The following is a 21,415-nucleotide window of genomic DNA, read 5'->3' on the forward strand; positions in this document are numbered from 1 at the left end:
ACCTTTGTTATTGTTAAATGGTTGTTCAGCTGTGACAAACTTGCCGGGTATTTCCTTATTATTTTCATAGCAATAAAGGCATTTTACAACGGTAACATGAAAATATTAATATTTATGTTGTGCTTTGCATTTTCGCGGGCGAAAACCGTGAAAGTGCGCGAAGGTCCAGGATATGATTGTCCTTACTGCCAGCCGGAGCAGGTCCACATTTCCTTTGGATGTAAGTAATATTCATTTGCTACAGGAACCTTATAGCAATTATGGATTTCTTTGTGCAAAATTTTAGACTATCATGATAGTGCAAAATTTGATCTCGTCTTAAGATATACAAGTATTTAATTAATATGTTCATATTTGTTAAAAATTTTAAAATGTTATCTTTTCTGTGCACTCATATATACAAGGATCGTTTACAATTAATAAATTACATGGTGTGTTAAAGAACGGAAGTTATTTATTTTATTTATTTTTTAATGTTTACTATTATTAAAGAGGATTAATTATAATTAAAATTAAGAATTAATTATTATATATTTTAACACTCACATTCACAATCAACTTTAAATAATAAAGAGTGAAATTTACAGTACATTCACACACATAATATAAGTACCATTGAACTTTGATTAATTGTAGTGGTTTCTAAGCTAATATAATTCTATACTAAAATGGAGAGAAAAAAAAAATTCAGACTCCAAAACCACCACTTTTTTGCACGCACACAAATTATATGGAAAATATTATTATTAATAATTATGAAAAGTATTATTAGAATATTTGAGAACATTATTTAATATTATCATTCACACACACTGCACATCATTCTGAAATATGTTTTATGCGGGTACATTTTTCTGTTGAACTTCAATAGGTCAAATAACTTTTGACAGTATAAAGTCTCTTGTGGTAGTTATTTGCAAATAAGTATATAACCAATTGACTAAAATGCATTTTAGTCAATTGGTTAAGATATGGTGTTACTATGTGTTTATGAGTCTGATATAGAGTGGATAAATAATCTTGCTAAGATTGTTTGTAGCATACTGTCTCACTTCAGGCCTCAATGGCCACCTCACAGATGCCTAATGAGTCATGGAGAGATTAAATCAAAAAATATTAAGAGAACCATACATGAATGATAGGACCTGACATAACTTCATAGATTCTCAATTTAAAAAGCTAGTATAGCACACAGAACAGATGGATGATGACTTGGTTAGGTCATTGAAAGAAACACTGGTTACAGCCTACTTGCAATGTTTCTTATTGGAAATCTATGGGAGAGGACTATGTCCAGCAGTAAATATCCTAAAATGATGATGATTGAATGAATGATGATGTTGACAAGGGTCAGAACGATTGAGAATGAGAATTATAAAACTTATCCAGGTCATTAAAAATCACAAAAAGTGCTTTACATGCCCAGGCACTATTAGTATAAATTACTAAAAACTGTGGTTGCAATTACTTGATCAGTTAGATGGAAATTAAATTTGAGCAACTGAAAAACATACTATGTCCCTCGACAAGTAGGGCATAGTACCTTGTTAAAATAATCAGAAGGCTCTAGATGCAGACACTACCTTTTAGTCCTATTAGAAATCTTGATGGATGGAATGACAGAAGAGCATGAAAATAAAATAAAAGAAGAATAAAAACCCTACTCTAAAACAAGATTGAGGTTTGGAGACCTAGTGGTGGCCATAAAGAAAAACCTATGAGGGCGGCCTTATGTTCAGCAGTGGACATGTTATTGCTGAGACGACAATAATGACTTCTCTGAATAAAGAGATGTCATAGAAATAAGCTACCAATCCAAAGTGTTGAGGACCCGATTGAAGGATATGAAAAAACATTGACAAGAATCTATGAGGCATTCCACCAGTAGATATTTAATTCAACAATATATTTTATCTAAAACTTTTTAAATTGAACAATAGTTATATGAAATTTGTTGTTATCACTGTGCTATGATAATGCCTGTGCTAATGATCTTTAAAGAGGTCAACACTCGGACAATATCATTAAAATTTATATATATACATCGGATATAAATTAGCAATCAAAGGTGTTAGGGATGATTTATTCATAAAAATAACTTTGATCTTCTATTGGTAGTAATCCATGTATTGTATATACAGGATGTTCGCATTGACGTCAAGCGAAAGTTGGTGATGAAGATGAAAGGCAGATGAATAAATCAAAAAAAAATGTACTACCTGTCAGTTGATATTGTAGTGTATATAATGTTTTTTTAATTATAGTAATAAAATGAACATCACTGAGTGCATAAAACTCATTAATTTATTTCAAAGGTATTTATTTTACACGCATGAAATATATATTTATTATTTAATTTTTTTATTTAAGATTCGCTACTTGCATTGACGTTGATTTATGGGACAATATAATTATATTGAATATATCTCGAAATAAATTATGTTTGTTAAAGATGTTGACCGATTGAATCAATTCAGGTCAATGGTTATTTAACCAAGCAAAACATGGACAGCAGATTTGTCAAGTTTTATCAAAATAAGCGATATTATTTTTAAAACAAACACATAAATTTTTTAAAACAAAGTTTTGACCAATTTCAGAATTTTTTTGGTCTCGGTAACCCTACAGCTCCATTTCTGCCATAATCACAAAACTAGACACAAAATGTGATGATTAGATGATGAACATGCAAATTTTACTAGTAACAGTAGATGACCTTAAAATATTATCAAACAACATGGTGATGTAAAGCAATAATTTTATTTCTCTAATGTTATTAATTAAAGCAAATATATTTTTGTGGACCTCAGATTAGGAATTGTGAACCTCTATTCCCGCCTTCTTACTGACCCTTGTTGATGTCCTGTAGTTATCTAAACCATTGTACTAAAATCGAAGAAGCGTGTACAGTAAAAGCCTTTTTCGCGGGGTATATGTTCCATAAATATGCCGCGAAGACAGGTAATTTATATGGGATTATAAGGAATATGTTCCTAGGTGACAAAATAATAATAATAAAAAAAAAAACAAATATATAAAAAAATCAATTTCATTGAAGTATTAGAGCATTTTAATTAATTATCTTAAGGCTTATACAATGGTTTCAGGATTTTTTTTTCTCTCGCTTGGCAGTTTAACCTCCTTCAATTCAGACCGACACGCATCAGTTGCATTAGCAGTTTGCCTCTTAAAAATAAGATTTCATCCCAAAGACTGATCGATGTTCATAAATAAATCAAAATTGTCATTTGCCATTCTTAAACCTTCATTGATTTTTCAAATTAAATGTCACGTTTGTGCTTATTGAAGCCTCGACTACTATGGGCTGTGAATTTTGCATTTTGACAATTTTTTTTATTAGTTCATTTGAAGGCATGAATAAAAGATATTGTGCTGGATTGGAATCTTTTTATTATGTACGTACTTATTAGATCTGTGAATAAAGAATTTTTTTAAAAAAGCCTTAAAGTATATATAACATCATATATATCTTCCTGTATATATAAAATAGTTTATAAATCGTGCCGAACATAATGGCAAAGACTATTTAAATAATGGTATTCGAATTAAATTCGGCCGGCGTACCCGGCGACGAATATTGCACATCGACCTTTGGAAAGAGACAATCGGCTAATTTCGGCTTCGTAGAGCACTATCTCTGTCTCACACTACCTATGTGACGTTTTGTCAGTCGTTGTACTTCGTGCGACAGAAATAACGCTCAACTAAACCGAAATTAGCCGATCGTCTCTTTCCAAAGGTCGATGTGCAATATTCATCGCCGGGTACTGTATGTACACTCATTACTGTGATGAAATATTTAGTTTTAAATTATTTTAAGTTTGCGTACTGTTCTTTAAAAGATTTAAAAATCATACTGCAATAGCATAATGGAAGGATTTGGTATTTTTGAATATAAACTTCTACCAGGACAAATGCAGTCAAGGCAACAGGAAGTCGCTATATGTGGGCAGTGCAAGTCAGGTCATCGTGGCGGTGGTGGTGGCGTGAAGGTGTGCTATGTGCTGATATGATGACAGAAATGTGATCCGTGATCTGGCGACACGCTACCACGTGATCCGACGCAACCTTGTGTCGTTGTGATGCCTAGCCAATGCGAACATTCGATAACACTGCATTCAATTACTTGCCTATTTGTTATGTTACAAATATGCGATAAGCAATTAATACGCAATACGTCAATGTAATCATATTATGTTGTTAATAACATAATTGAACTATATGTTATACATATATGAATGTATGAATATGCAGCTCATTTGTCAGCAAAAAGTTTCGCACCTTTTTACAATGACTTCTGCATAGTGGTCACAGTGTTACAAAGTCTCAGTATACAGTCTATACAGACAGATAATAAACAATAATTAAATTTTATCCATAATTTTTTTTAATTCTATCTATCTATTTATTGGTTTACACTTTATTGTACACCATAGATAATAACAAAAAAAAGAAACAATTTATATAGAGGTACAAGAGGCGGTCTTATTGCGCAGGCGATCTCTACCAGACAACCTTTAGATGGAGATGAGAGACATGCAGGAGAGGAGGGCAGTTAAGGGTGTACACCCTTAACAGCCTTACAATATATACATTACTATATACACATGCATATATACAAACATAACTATATAAATATATATATACATATGCAATTTAAATTTAGAAATCGTTTTTTATGTATCATTACGTTGTTAATTATTTAATATATTATATTTGTAACAATAGTTTTTTGTACAGGAATATAAACAGGGTACATTAACGGACACCACATGAGTTATATTTAATTTTTAAAGCTTTTACAGCTATAATCGATCACCCTGTATATAGTGCCCTTCACTACTAGACCTTTCTAGATTCTTGTTTTCATAGAAATACTAGACTATTCACATTGTGTTCAACGTATTACACATGGAATATTTAGAAATACCCACATTGAATGTTTTAGCGAAGAGCAACGATATTATGGTGACTTGGTCAACCTTCAACGACACGGGCGAGAGCCGCGTGCAGTACGGAGTGGACGAGATGAACCAGGAGGCTGAAGGCGGCAGCACTCTGTTCACGGACGGCGGCCCGGAACAACGCCAGCAGTACATACATCGAGTCCTGTTGAAGGATCTTAAACACAACACGCGATACGGTAAGTTGAAGCCATTTGGACCCCATGTCCAGGTTAAATGTGCCTTATATACATAAAGTTTCAGAAATAAGATCCGAAGGTAAACGATAGTAACAGAAGTGGGCAGGTCGCAAATCGCGCAAAATCAGGTAGTTGTTGCAGTTCAGAGACCACGGAACGGCTACCGCAGCCGCCCATAAGGTGGATAGTCAGTCAACCTTGTTAATGTGGTTGGAAGTTCCTGATAAAATGGTTAAGCCCACGTCCAGCTGTGGACGTCAAATGGCTGAAATAATCAGACAGAGCTTCTCTTTCTACACAATGCTGGACATACTAGTATATGACGCCTATATGTTAGAAGATGCCAAAAGCAGGGAATCGTTTCTCAGTGTTTGTAAAGAAATAGTTAAACGTGTTACGAAAATAAACAAGTAAAACAGTATAATAGAGCAAAAATAAATATGTAAACAAAATTGTAAAATAAAGAAGAAGGCGATGTATGAATGAGAATTAGAACGAAGGAGAACGATAGAATGAATTGTAGAAAGAATGAATGGAACGATAGATTATGCGAAGAATGAGAGTAGAGAAATAAAATTAAAAGGACAGTGAAAAAAAAAATAAGACAAAAAACGACAAAACGACGACGAAAAACGACCCTATCCTTCCCAAAGATAGGGGAACGAAACGTCCCCAATAGTGGGGGCTATTAAAAAAAAACACTAGTATATGTAGGCCTTCGTAGAAACTTCCGACCAGTGATTAGTGTATCAGTACTTATTTTTCATTTTTCAGCAGATAGACGCGCACTGCATAGGCCTCACTGAAAGAACGCCAAGATGTCTTGCGTCCGCAAACGGAAGTCGTTGGTCTTCGCGACCTTAACTATGTCGTCGGTCCAACTAATGGTCGCCACTCGAGAAGCTTCTGACCCCAAGGGTTGCACGATGTGCCCCCGCCCACTATCACTTCAGAAAAACAATTCTTCGAGCTACATCAGTAACCTTGGTTCTTCTGTGGATCTCAACATTTCTGATTCCATATCGCAAAGAAACCTCGAGAATAGCTCACTACAGTTTTATATAACTACAACTCATATACGTCGTGACGGCGTTATAAAATCGTAGTCATTGCACGATCCGTTTCCGAGGGCGGCCTCGCATCCCCTAATCGCAAACAGCGTGGACGATCCAAGGGAGGATCCAGGTGTTCCCTCATATTAATTAGCGGACCACGCTGCCGTCCCAAGCCGCACCTCTACACGCGTAGAACTACCGCCTTCCTGCAAACATCATCGTGCAACAGCACCTGCTGCACCCTGAAGTCATCTCTGATGAAGCTGTAATAGCCCCCGGGCTAACAGCTTTAACTTCATTGGCAACAATATAATACACACAGAGACAGTTGTTGCCAGAACCGCCGGAACGTTCGGATCTCTCAAGACTTTGTTAAACTGTAGGTAATATAAGAATATTCTTCTTAACTATGTTGTATACAGTGCCAAGTATTGGGTGGTGCATTTGATATGGTTTTGCATCATAGGCGTCGCCGTCGTGTTCGAGACAACTGGTAAGACGTAATAAACTCCCGTGTTCATGAGGCCCTAGGAACAATACCATATTGTCTGTCGGGAGATCCAATGTGATATTTTTCCCAGGCTACGGGCCTGGTCCGAAGTAGAAGTGTGTATATTCATTCATAACGATGTTAATAAAAGTTAAATTTCTGTGAAACTACCCTTTGACGTACTGTTGCTTCTACAATTTCATTCAGTCATAAACCAGATCCTACAGAAACTACGAAGCTCTTTCGACTCCTAAGAAATATTTTTGTATTAAATAATTGAAACCTACAGCCAGCAAGTATAAGTGTGGTAATATGCCTTACATTGTGGTAATGCGTTCCTTCTTGGTTTCTCCCTGACCAGTATATCACGCTGGTTCCACATACGGCTGGTCGGAGGAGTTCTGGTTCAAGACGCCGCCGGCCGGGGAGAACTGGGTGGTGCGCGCTGCTATCTTCGGAGACATGGGGAACAAGAACGCCCACGTGAGTTAACTTTTATACTCACTTATGCCTTCATCCAGTTATATATAAAAGATGTCCACCCACAAAGTGGATACATGACCTTATTAAGGCCGACAGAAGACTTAATGTAAGCCGCTTCTAATTGGTCCTTCTGGAAATTTAAGAGTAATGCCCATGTCCAACAGAGAAATGTTGCATTATCCTAAATTGACTTTATTAGTTTACACTTGTTAAAAGGTTATTTCATAAAATTCCGCTTTCCTAAACACCTATTCCCTTCCTGCGACCCCTTTTGGAAATATGTCACCAGAAATTATAACATATTAATATATATGTAAGAGCTAACTCTGGGCTAATTATTGTATAGATGGTTGAGCAGCAGCAAGAATCGTCTACAATTAATGGTGTTATTTAAACTTTTTCAATAACGTTTATTAAAAAGAATTAAAAATTAGCAATAAAATGTAATGAAGGCACTTAATGCTATCTCAAGTAGGTTGAATGTGACGTGACAAAGGGGATACATAGAAAGAGGGGTGAAGTTGATTGCGAATCGTGCGCGTTGCAGACTCGAAGCTATCTTCACTCACAGCCGGTTCGTACTCGGTCGCCTCGTTAGATGGCGCTAGCTTCAGTAACATATATAAAAGAATATAGGATTGTGGTCTCCGATTTCTAGGACACGTATAATCCAACGGTCCTATTACACCCTGTATATAACACAGACCCATAGAGGATTTATTGAAATGCTCGTATTCTGCAGTCGCTGTCATACCTGCAAGATGAAGCACAGCGCGGCCACTTCGACCTGATAATCCACGTGGGTGATTTCGCGTACGACATGCATGACGACGGTGCACGTGTTGGCGACCAATTCATGCGACAGCTGCAGCCTCTGGCCGCCGTGGTTCCCTACATGGCCTGTCCCGGCAACCACGAGGAGGCATAGTTAGTACATGCGCTTTATTTATTTGACATAGTTCACCAAAAACAGCAGATTGTAAGCATATTTATTTTATCATCTAATTAATGGAATCAGGCGTTACCTTGCGGAAGTCCATCCTAAGTAAGAAAAGGACCAATATTTAGCCACTTCCGCACATGCGTTGGTAGTCGTGCAACAAAGTGCACCGCCCGCCAGCCCGCTGACAAATGCGCATGCGGCAAACAATGCTAATTATACAACTGCCACCGTTAAACGTGTTTCACCCCTCCACGGGGCATCTTCAGAAGTTATGTTACACCGATTAGTGCCAAACACAGAGTGAATAGAACACACACACACAGAAACACAGAGTGAGACTCTCGAAAGTGGCTAAATATTGGTCCATTTCTTACTTATTATATCATCATCATGTCACTGATAGGAGCTCACTGTCAGGTATGGGCATCACCCAAAGAACATCACAGTGACCGTTCTTCCACTGCTTGCATCCAGCGACTTCCCCTAACCTTGGGCTATATCGTCGTTTCACCTAGTAGGGGGCCTCCACGCTGCATTTACCAGCTCGTGGTCGCCTCTCCAAAACCTTTAAGCTCCACTTTTGGTTGTACAAACGTGCAAGCAACATAAAAAACTAGCACTAAAAATGTAATCTCGAGACGAGAAGTATAAGAAACATTAGCACCAGTCTCCTGTGAATCTGAGGTCCTTTCCTGCGAGCTTATTGTACCTGGTGACTCCAAAGAGCGTCCGCCCAACTGACTTAAGCTCGACGACCTCTCAATACCGTAACGATTGTAAATGGATCGCAATGAACATCTGGATCTTGGTTACTGCTCCCTTAACCCTGCAAAATCTTTATATACTAATAAATCAACGGTGATCTTCCGTTAAAAATATATAAAACTAATTTAATTTACATAGACATGTATAGAAAGTTTGTTTCTTTTTTTTAATGTCTATGTTCCTCTTAATGTCTCCCGGTCGATTTACCTACTCTTACACGTTCCTCCCTTCTCCTCTCCCCCGCTTCATCCTCCTACTTTCTACCTCTTCCTACCTTTCACTTTTTCCGTCTTCCGCTGTCTCCTTTATTTTTACCCTGCACTCTTCTCCTACTCACTCTCGCTCTCTCGATCTCTCACTCCCTCCTAATTTCTTCGGCCCCCTCCTAGTGTCTCTTGTTTATCTCTTTTCTTAATAGGTTAGTAAAAACCCTAGATATGAAAGCTTGTAATTAATGTACACGTGGACTTGTTTTGTATAACTTGCCGTAAGCTCTATAGAATGCTCTACAGAAGACTAGGTAAAGGGGGGAAACGAGGTCTTGAAAGAATTCCGTTGCTGTTCTGCAACATCATCAGCGAGGAAGACAGAAGAGGAAAAAGATAGTAAGAAAATAGAGAAGGATTATTTTATATACGTGGTCAACCAAATTCCAGCAACTTCAGCAACTACCGCGCGCGCTTCTCCATGCCGGGGTCGCACGAAAGCCTCTTCTATAGTTACGACATGGGCCCGGTGCACTTCGTGTCCATTTCCACGGAGCCCTACTACTTCCTGCGCTACGGCCTTAAGGTCCTAGAGAACCAGTTCCGCTGGCTGCATGAAGATCTCAGCCAGGCTAATAAGCAGGAGAACAGGTGAGCTGGATCATCATCATATAAACCAATAAAAGGCTAATACTAATGTTATATGGATTTCGTTATTACGTATTTTGCACAGTTTTTGAGAAATTTTTTTTTCTCATAAACGATTTTTTAAAGTTGTGTAACATGTACTCTAATTTACCAGATGTCACATCTTCTTTTAGGCGAATTTTTGGACGCTCTTCTCTTGAAAATCTATTCAATCATTTAATATAGCAATATTGGTAATTTTATATTCAGATCACTCGTTTATATTAAGAGAATCTGTTACCTATAACAACTGTTATCATTGACTCAGTGTCATATACTTGTAAAATAGAAAATTGTCAAAAATATGATTAAAATGAGGATAGAAAGAAATGTTTTTTTGCTACCCTCATTTTTTTATTCCTTTCTATTTCTCTATTACATCGCATTTTCAGTGATATGATATTGTATGTAAGGATATAGTATATATAGATACGTAAGAAGAGACGTTGCTTTTGTTTCAAGTCATTTAAAACCGTTTTATATGTTATTCATTATAAGTATCTAATCTAGTGTGATATATTCCTGCAAATTGCTGATAAAACTGCTGATAAGATTGTCTCATGACGTCTTCAAAATGGCGATCATGACAGCAATTTGCGCGGGTAATAATTTGCTTTGTAGACTTGTAATATTGCTTTGTTTAATTTATCCCTTCAAAAGAAGGTAGTTTGAAATTTTAGTTTTTGTTCCTAACATTACCTCAAACTTCGTTGTTTTGAACTCCGCCAGCCGGCATGAACCTACTAACACTTTTGTTGACTTGTTGGACATATCTAACGTTTACTGATATGTTAGAAATGTGGGTGTATTTGCTAACTTGTTTGAGTGTGCTATGAGAAATTAAATGGAAAAAGAATTGGAGATGTATATGATTGGTTCTGGACGGAATCAAGGACATTGCATGTGAATAATTAATAAAAAAAAATCTACTTGTGTTATATCTTTAGAAAAAATTAAAAACAAAAATTTTGATCGGAAAACCAAGATAGTTTAGTAAAGAGGGAAAAATAGAAAAGTTGATAAGATTTAAATCATGAAGTGGAAATTGAAAACAAAAATTTTAAAAAACATCAAAAACTTAAGTCAGGAGTCAGAAGAATCTATTACAGTTAGAAAAGAATTAAAATAAAGATTATTGATCAGAGGAAAATCTGTTTAAACAATTCATTTGTACCTTTAGTTCAAAGTGGTTCAGATGGAATCATATGGGTCCACGGGAGAACCCAAAAAAATGAGGTTTCACAATTCATTACCATGGGTCCACAAATTTATCTGCTTTCTATAGTGAAGAACTAAAATGTTGACTTACCTTCGTTTATCAAATGAAGGCAGATCATATTTAATAAAAGCTTAGCAATTGTTACGTTTAAAAACTCGTGTATTCCATACGAATAAACTTTTAACGAAAAAAGCAGCAGATTAAATTTCACGAAACGGGGATCTCCCCGATTTCTCTGTCTTAGATATCAATGGAAGATGACATTAAGTTCAAGCCAAATAAATTAATTATAATACATGTTTAACATTGTTAAGTAATACACAATGTGTGTTTGCATTTATCCTTTGGAGTGTGCGTGTTAACAAATATCTGGTGTGTACCTAAGGAATGCTAAAATGACAATCAGATGACAAGATTCGATTCCTCGGCAGGCTTTTACGGCCTTGGATCGTTCTGTACGGCCACAGACCTATGTACTGCAGCAACGAGCACGTGCTGTGCTGGAACAACTACCTACCCACTCGTGTCGGATTGCCTCTTATAGGAATGGGTGAGTAAATTCACGACAACATCCAGAAAAATACAGGCGGAGTTCAAAACGACGATCGAGGCGTTAGCAAATGGCGAAAAGCAGTTGTATTCTTGATCATAGCACGTTTGTAGGGTAGTCAGGAAAATATGAAACTACCCGCGTTATTGGCGGCTGGTATTACAGGGCGAAGCGGCCGTGGATCGTATTGTACGGTCACAGGCCAATGTACTGCAGTAATTCAGACGACATAGACTGCAGCTTCGAGTACACCAGGAAAGGGCTGCCGATATGGGGCGCTTACGGTGAGTCTATTTCCTCTAATGAAGGCTTAAATTATTATAAGAGAAAGGCCGACGAGTTGGTAAAGGTCACGGGAATTCGCTGACTGCGGGCACTGCAAGATCAGTTGTCAATCATTGGAAGAGGCTTGTACCTTACATGAACCTTCTATCGGCTGACATGATGGTGATGGTGAAGGAAAACTTATGACTCGATGATGAATATTGTTTATCCGTTGAAAGTAATTGTTCTACCCTCAAGAACAAGATGTCTAAATTGCTAAGGTAAAGTCACTATTGCGCTGGTGGTTTGTAAGAAACTGCTATCTTAAAGTGTTTTATTAATTATCATATGCACTAAACTACTCTTAATAATTTATTAAAATATTTTTTTTTATATTATTTTCGTATTATGATTTTTATTTATCAAAAATAACTCAATGATTTTTCAGTTTGTCTTGCGAGATGACTTGCATTTATAGACATGTCTGTATATACGGTATTACATGTATAATATATCGTATTTAACAATATACACAAACTATACTTAATATATACTATATGCGTGGCCAATTTGGACTGGTATTCGAGTGCAGCTCGATAAAGGCCTTTAATAACTAAACAATAGTATCCCTGCATTACAACATGTATGTTAATCTAAAGTTTAGCACGTTCCAACTATACTGCAGTTATGTTTACCAGTTGGATGGTAAGGTATATGTCAAGGATATATGCAGGTATGGAACCGCTGCTGAAGCAGTACGGCGTGGACCTGGTGATTTGGGCTCACGAACACTCTTACGAGAGGCTCTGGCCGGTCTACGACGAGAAGGTGTACAACGGCTCGCTACAGGAGCCATACACTAACCCTGGGTGAGTATAAGCCTTTAGTAATAAAGGAACTAATATATAGCTACTTCCGCTACTAGCGCTACATAGCGGAAGTAGCTATATTATTTTCTCTTTTTTTATTTATATTATTTTCTTACTTAGGATGGACTTCCGCAAAGTAACGCCTGAATCTATTAGATATATAAGCCTTTACTCAAAGAGTGTTCCAATGCACATTGATTGAATGATTTTAAATTATTTCTTACTTTTTATTCCACAACTTCTTATGAAGTTTTCCTCTATCTCTATCAGTTTAAAATTTCCCGACAATTTTAAATTACATTTTTTTTGTAACCTAATGGGTTGAGATGACGAATAGACTTCTCTGAATGCTATTGTAAAGTTTAAGCGACGTGGAAGTCGAAAGTAATCGGGAATCCTTAAGCCAATTTTTTTAAATGGACTCCCATTGCTGCCAAAATGGCATTTGCAGATTCCACGTGTATGAGATGGCAGGTCGGAGAGTGCGTCCAGCCAAAGATTTCTTTTAAAATAGCGAAGCTCTAGAACTCCCGGGAAAATACTGGCACGGGGCACTACATATCGCTATATCACTCCTGTGAGCGCTCCACGGAGTGACTAAAATAATGGGCCCCCACGAGTGGACTTTGGCTGGGACTGTCACTTATAAAAGCCAAATCGTAATAGCAATATTCTTTGTGGAATATGAGTGTTGAAGGCATCTTATATCTCTCAAAATATCTGCTTATTATTTCATCATTCGAGAACGTTTTTAAAACCAAGGAAACCAAGGTTTTGACACTCGTGAAATGTGACACTCTGCTTTTGAAATCCAAATTCTTAGAACAAACCCAACATTTTTCTAATTTTACAATAATGTTAAAATTGTATATCTTTATATGTGTTATGCTTAAAAATCGTTTTAAGATTCCGGAAAAAAAAACTGTTTGTTATAAATAAAATATATAAAAGAATGATTTTTTGAGAGAATTCTTATTATATTATTAATAATGCTTGATACTAACAGTTTTGTAAGTTTTACGAGCTTTGCGTACTTACAACCGGTGTTTAAAATTGAAGGTGATTTTTTGGCATTTTGGAGATTTGCAAAAATTCTTCCAAAATTACGAACTGAAGGTAACTAAACAAATTTGTTTTTAAATCACCCTGACAAAACACATCGCTTTATGAATTGCTTTTGAGTAGCCATATGTCATTATAGACGCCTTACTGGCATCATGGTGTTTGAATTTTTGTTTTGGATATGACTCTTTATTAATATTTTAAGCATTTAGAGTAAAAATAGTTCTGTTGTACCCCAAGGAACCTTCCTAAAACCACCGATCTTCCTTATAACACTGGCTAATTTTATTTCTCTAATAAATTCTATTTTGTTGTTTCACAAATAGTAGTGTCGTCCTAAATGTAACAATAGTGAGTAGTATGAACCCACTGTTGGAATCCAAAACATTTGTCTGAAAGAGACAGAAAATTACGACATAAGGGAGCACGCAACTCTTGTCCTGAAAGTTGTATAACACTACTTCTAAGACAAGTGGTGACATCCGTGAGTACACTTATTTAATTTTTGAATAATTTACATTTTCTTTATTAATACTTTACGTCTCCGTTTATATTTCTCTTCAACGATAATTTTAATATTGTCATAACGCTATTATAAAACTGTCTCGCCATTTTGGCGCCCTTTATGGGACCAATTCAAAAATTTGTAATAGTTAAATTTTGAAGTGGTCATAGCGTGGTTGCGGTACAGTCGAGCGGGTATAATACCATGATGGTGGTAAGGTGTGGTGCTACCACGTACCAGTAGAAATAAATATAGATTGTTACCATCCGCAGCGCACCGGTGCATATTGTGACCGGTTCCGCGGGCTGCCAGGAGAAAATCGACCATTTCATGCGTGAGTATATGCCTTTATCTAGCTACTACCTTTATCATGCACTCGGAGACTATTTCGCTCATATCACGTATCAATAAGCTTACGACTTTTGACTGTATTAAAATAGTCTCGGCTTGTTTGAATTATTGGAACTTGTTGAGAAAGCTTAAGAAGTCCCTTGTTAGTTGTTGAAAAACGTTGAAAGCATGCCGCTTTCAATCGACTTATTAGAAATCTATAGTAGAGGCTTTTGTCCAGCTGTGGAATTCCTATAGCTGAAATGTGGTGATCTTTGACAAACATGTTCTCAAGAATAGAAAGTTATTTATTTAGAAAATAATCATTCGCTAGACTCATAGATACAATTTTTAATGGCAACTTTAATAATTTGACATTCGGAATATTTGTAACTTAATTGGTTCCTAGTTTAACAGCACAATTGCTTTATATAATTACTTATAACGATTAGTAATTTATGCCAATAAATAAGTCTAAAACAGAACTTCTAATTGAGTGTTAAAGTACGTTCAGATTATCTATTCAAAAGTCAAACCTAATCCGGTAGAACATGGAATGAATCTAAAAATTAGATTCCTGAAGGTTCTTTCAAGCTATATTGTTAATAGGTTTCGGCTATACGCCTCCAGGGCTCTTTGCAAACATCTAAAAACACTTAATCTAGATATCAAATAAAACTCAGTCTAAATATATATTAACTGTGGATTCCTTCGCCTAAATACGCAGCGAACCCGCCGGCGTGGTCTGCCTACCGATCAACCGACTACGGCTACACCCGGTTCAAAGCCTACAACAAAACTCACATCTACATCGAACAGGTCTCTGCTTTATGTTTACTTACATCGTTCACAAAACAATATCTCCCTCATATACTTGGAAATTACGATATATTATTTATAATAATTATTTGACAATAACAAATCTTCCGTATAAAATACAAGTTACAAATTAAAATTAATATATTATATATAAAAATACACCAAAAATGTCGAACAATGTTTTTTTTTCATTTAGTACGTGAATGTAGGTAGTCCTGAAACTGCTTAAAACTTATCGCCGGCACTTTATTTGTATTTCGATAGATAAGATTAGATGACTAAGCTACTTCAATACGCTGTTATATATTTTCATAAAACCCTCTTTAGTTATACATGGTGATTGGTTATAGTTGTTAAAAGTTTTAAACGGATGAACGATCTCATCTTTTACACTTGTTTCCAATCATCTTATTTAAAGCGATCACTCTGAGACTTGTAATGCGCAAGCAATGCTGCAGGGACAAAATAATAAACAATATTTAATTTTAATACGCTGTAATCCGGAGTTCGAAAACTCTTTTTCGTACTATATTATCAAAAAGTTAATTGTGAAATCATTGATTTCTATTTTTTTGTACAATGCATTAATCGACTGCAAGTAGGCTACACATTGACTTATTTGAAGCTTTTAAACATGTTATCATATCGAGCTGTATAACTGTTACAAAAATAGAGTTGCGGTGATATTTTAAGAAAAGAAAATAATGTATCCACAGCACGATACTCTAGCTTTGCTATATAATTATCTTATTCTTAATAATTACATTTGTTAATTTGTATTTCAGGTTGATGTGGACCTCAAGGGAGAGGTGATTGATTCCTTCTGGCTTATTAAGCATCGCCATCATCCTTTTACCAACTTATAAGCGTGCGAATGTAGCGAAATTCGTAGGTAGTTGCAAGTTTGAATAAACGGGGGTAGGTTATGGTTAGGTATTGCCATCGCCACGTTATTGAGTACATTGAAAATTCTTACGAAATACCCTCAATAAAAATGCGGGTACTTCGAATTGTTAGTATTTCGAAAAGTTTTCTAAAACTAAAAAGAGATGGCGCCACATCTACGTACTTTCACCTTGTTTAGTTAATAATTAAACCTTGGATAAAAGAACGAAATATTCTCTTTCGCAGTCAAATGTCAAGTTTGGTGCCATCACCTATAATTAGGAATCTCATTAAAAAGCCAGTCAATTAAATATAAACAAAACTACTACTAGTTACAACAGGAACGTATGGATTACATATAAGCCTATACCCTTCCCCCTCCCTGTCGCAGGCGTAGCTATAGCTCGTAAATTAATGACTTAAGTTGTTTTAATAATATACTCGCAGGTGTGGATATTTAGTTTTATATTAACCACTGCTAGATTGTAAAAACATTGTGATACGAAATAAATGTAGGTAGTTGAAAAATTACATATTCTGACATATCAACGTATCAAATTTATATTTCTTGTGTACCTGACTAAAAGAAATTCTAAAGGTTTTGTGGGTAATATACTGAAGGTGTATTGTGTTTTTGTTTCTGTAAAAAATATGAATACCCTCTTTATACAGGTGCTATGTAATCTGTTCATTGCGAATTCACAATTGGACTTCTGGTGTTTTTATTAGTACAATGTAATGTGAAGTGAAATATTTTAAAATTATTTTGTGATATGTAATAAATTTACTTTTGTGATTTTGAGTAATAAATATATTTTAATAATATATGTTGATTTTTATTTTAATCAAATAACTTCGCGAATTAGATTGGTTAGAGATGTACAGTTTATTAATAATAAGTGCAAGTACATGTTGATTTAATGGACTAGTCGAAGTGAAACACCTGGAAGAACAAGAAGTTGTGAGTTATTAAACCTTATTTATTCATAGTATTCTCCCACTTTGGTTCATTCATCACGTTATCACTTGTATGTCAAGAAAAGAATGGCATCAAAGTTACGAGTGTGCCAAAAGCGAGTTGTTCAGAAAAGAGCTCACAAAAAAATAACAGAATTTTTGTGCTCACTTTCATAAATGTTCTCTATACAGTAATTTTTTATGACCTTGTTTTATGGACCTGTCGTATCCTCTATCATTTTGAGGGCATTCTGATTTTAAATATAGTTTCTTTTTACTTTTGTCACAATCTCTATTAGCCTTCTTCCTTTCCTTTTCCATTTATTTACATTGCATTCACAACCTTTTGATAAATCACAGTGCAGTTTCAATTCTGATTTATATTTCAGGTAACTTCTGTTATATTATTCCTATATTTTCTTTATTCTGATTAACAATTTGTTATCCTGTTCTTATTCTTACCCGACCTACGTAGCATTTTTACTTATTACTTCCTTCATAGTTTTTCGGCAATACCTCAATAAAATATGCCGACACTCTTTCTCTCCCTTTAGGGTGCCACTATCCACCCCTCTTCCTAGCGATAATAATTGGTAAATGTAAATGGGTATGATCAAATTACAGTCGCTGAACGTCCACTGGTGGAAATGGGGCTCCCCTACTGATTTCCAATAAGATCGACAAACTTGTCAAGATCGATTGTGTACTTGGTGGTGATGCCCTAACCTGCGTATGCTGATATGTGACCACCATTCCAGAACCATCAAACTCCAGCCGTTTTGTTTCTTGTATTGTATATATATTGGACATGATTTTCTGTCTTTTGGTAATTTTATTTAGAATGACTATATGGGTTAAAGTTAAAGTCCCTTGTACTATATACTAGTATTTTATTATCTAGTTAATACGTTAGTAAGTTAAACTTAAAATTGTTAGTGAATTTTCTATACAAATTCTTCGCTATGGTTCCCAGGGCACCGGTGCACGTGGTGACGGGGTCGGCCGGCTGCCAGGAGGGCAGAGACCACTTTAAACGTTTGTATATCTACTATACATTACTTTAAAGTTATAATTGTAATTTATTGCACTCAAACTTTTCTTCATCTATCATCTTACTGCTAGATTTGGTAAAAATGAATAAACAAAGGGTACAAATAAGACAATAATTAGATGTCTATTTACTTACGTACACGTTAGTTAAAAATACAATACAAATTACATACTGTATAAATACAGGTTCTGTTGTGTTTATTTATAGGTGACACATTATTTATATACACAATATTAGCTTTATACAATTAAAAACATCAAATACGAAAAATGCGATCATTTTCGTACACTTAAAAGAAAGTAAGTAAGAGAGTCGCCGCAGAGAACGCGAGACTGGACACATGTTAGTTCTTAAACGCCCTATGCCATGCATTGGGCGTTTAAGAACTAACATGATCATGATGGTGACGTAAGACAAAACATCTGTAATGTGTTCCGACGCGTAATCTTCAAGGAAACTGCCCAAAAATACTCAAATAAAATTCTCTTACGGATTCAGAGCTGCACATTATCTCCCATGATTTCATGTTCCTAAACAAAGGAATTCAGTTGCTTAATAATTTCTATGGTCAGCTTACACTATTTATTATGCATACCTGCAGTAAAGTGATACAAAAGAAGGGTTTAGTAAAAATATAACTTTCCAGATACGCCGCACAAATGGTCGGCGTTCCGTTCGCAGGATTACGGCTACACACGGTTTAAAGCCTTCAACCGCACCCACATCAGTATTGAGCAGGTAAGCGACTGCACAGAAAAGTGGCCTTTTTAATTAGTTAATAGTCGCCAAAGAGCTATGGAGTCGGCTTTATCCACGCGATCGAAGCATAAATTTTGACTATAATAGAATACTGATCATTTTCAAGTACCTTAATAATCTAATTGGTTTAGATTGATTGTATTGATATATTTGGCAAACTTACAATCGCTCAGACTTATGAATAGTTGCTTACTAGATTGAATAAGGAATAATAAGACCTGTAGTGTCTGAATTGGCAGTGGGCGCACAGAACAGATGGCCACTGAGGCCTTAAAATTCTGGAGTAAAAACCTCGGTTCGTCATGCGCAGCGTGCAATGCAGATGTGTTAAAAGAAATACCTTGTTTGCAGGTGTCGGTGGACCTCGGAGGGCAGGTGATCGACAAGTTTTGGCTTATCAAAGATAGGAAGGATAAGAAATAATGCTTGCTTATATTTAATAGGTAATGTCTTTGCTTAGGTTCAAAGTAAAGATATGTAGATAATTATACGAATAGAAATGTAAGAACAGAAACCATGGTCAGCGTTGCACCTAACCTAACCTAACCCACCCATTTGAAGAGGCTTGTAAAGTGACTATCAGATATATTATGAAGAACAAAGAATAACACTAATGAAAGGAATATATAAATAAATGTCAAAGAAATAGTATTTGAAGTCTGTATTTATAAAAAAAATTCTAATATCGTAGTTTTTTCGCAATCGATACTTCAGAATAATTTAATCTATTAGACAAGCGTACAATATTTGGCGGGTAGAAATAAAAACCAAAGAGCCGCTGACACGTCAATACGTCTGTTAAAACTAGTCAACGTGTTCCAAATAAATAAACGTTGCACCCGGATGAGTCCAATGTCCAGTTCACACTTCCGACCTGAAGCTTAATTGTTCGCAACTGAATTTTCTCAAAGTACCCTCGATTTAGACCTATAACGACCATCTTCGATATATTGATCAACTTCGGGTAATAGTAAAATTTATAACTTTTAAGTTTTATTATTTCTTTAAATGTCCTAAAAATATGTTAGGCAAGGGTATAGTTTATTTTATTTACATTTATAGTTAATTTTGTTAAGTTGTTGGTACTTTTTTACTTTAAATAAAGATATTATAATAAATGATTGATTAATTTCATTAATTTAATATGTTATAGTATTTTATGTACATATATCGCCAATTTGCATCTGTTGAATATACACCATAGCCGTTGGCAACCTTTTAGTCGCGAGTCAAATTCAACCAAATTAGAAATTTTTAGTTCAGAGGCATTTTCTGTTAATTTTTAAAATTACAATTAGTCATCAGAAACCATTAAATAAGCAAAAGAAAGCAGTATATTCTAGAAGTTAAATATCAACTGCTGTTTGATCTTGAATTCCTGTAGATTACCAAATTCTTGTTCCAGAAGGGCATTATGGGTATCTAAAATCTACTATGACCATAAAGTAAGGTAATCATTTAAAACTCCCCGGGAGTTCTATTAATAGGAAAGCAGAATTTTTTTCCCTGGGTTTGAAGGACTGTCCTGACATTTGCCAAGCGTCTGTTTTTCAAAAGTTGGAATATCATTTGGCTCAGCACAAACCATTTTGGAGGATATTTTGTGTCTCAAACGCATTCCGATTGGTCCGTGTTGTCCTGAATTGGTTGTTTCCAACTTTTTGACTTTTGATTGATATCTTTCTGAAACCACCGTAACCGCCTGATTTAGCTTGGTGCGACTTCTGGCTATTCAGAAAACTTAAAAGGCCAATGTAGGAATGCCTTTTTGACACGATTGAGATAAAAACGAAGATCTTAAAGGCTATACCGGAAAAAGACTATTCCTACTATTTCGACGATTGGAAAAAGCGTTGGCAAAAGTTCTTTTTGTATCAGATTGGGATGACTTTGAGGGTAATTAAAATTGATTTGAAAGAATAAATAAAAGAATATACATTTTATAAAGAAATCCACCTTACGTTTCGATCACAATATTACAATACTTTTCAATGGCAAGAAGAGTGCTAATTTCATACAGTGAAATGTTTACTCTTTCCAATTGGGTTCGGCAAGCAATTCCGAAAAGTTAGTCTACCGTACATTAAAATATGTATTTTTTCGAAGAGTGCTGCCAGATCCGGAATATGATCCTATTGAGAAGAACCTGCCAAAGAACTCGATAGATACGCTTCGGCGCCGACTGTACAATTTCTACTGCCTATCATACATTTGTCACGTGAACTGATGTTTATATACCCAGCTTTTTATATATAGCTTTATAAACCCAGGGATGTTTATTATCCAATATGATATTTAATACAAAAATAAGCTTTCTTAATAAAACTTGCCTTAATTTAAGCTTTGAATTTT

The 21,415-nt window shown here is 35.5% G+C and overlaps 1 protein-coding gene across 3 annotated transcripts; it reads left to right on the top strand.

Moving 5' to 3' along the window:
• The first annotated feature begins 18 nt into the window (after window positions 1-18).
• LOC137932575 (acid phosphatase type 7) lies at window positions 19-20,139 on the top strand. Of its 3 annotated transcripts, none has more exons than XM_068776188.1 (10): window positions 19-220; window positions 4,970-5,164; window positions 7,071-7,192; window positions 7,935-8,119; window positions 9,557-9,757; window positions 11,728-11,846; window positions 12,560-12,695; window positions 18,227-18,288; window positions 18,951-19,042; window positions 19,415-20,139. In XM_068776188.1, exons 1-10 carry the CDS (start codon window positions 97-99, stop codon window positions 19,484-19,486), a joined length of 1,308 nt encoding a protein of 435 aa, XP_068632289.1. In that variant the 5' UTR covers window positions 19-96; the 3' UTR covers window positions 19,487-20,139. The 3 variants fall into 3 exon arrangements, with proteins under 3 accessions (XP_068632289.1, XP_068632288.1, XP_068632287.1); XM_068776187.1 differs by lacking the exons at window positions 11,728-11,846; window positions 18,227-18,288; window positions 18,951-19,042; window positions 19,415-20,139 and adding exons at window positions 11,444-11,562; window positions 14,535-14,596; window positions 15,320-15,411; window positions 16,197-16,478; XM_068776186.1 differs by lacking the exons at window positions 18,227-18,288; window positions 18,951-19,042; window positions 19,415-20,139 and adding exons at window positions 14,535-14,596; window positions 15,320-15,411; window positions 16,197-16,478.
• Window positions 20,140-21,415: the final 1,276 nt, after the last annotated feature.

Source organism: Battus philenor, unplaced genomic scaffold (genome assembly GCF_028537555.1).
Source record: "Battus philenor isolate CCGP_79_NKW_IND1 unplaced genomic scaffold, ilBatPhil1.0.hap1 SCAF_11, whole genome shotgun sequence".
Lineage (NCBI taxonomy): Eukaryota > Metazoa > Arthropoda > Insecta > Lepidoptera > Papilionidae > Battus > Battus philenor.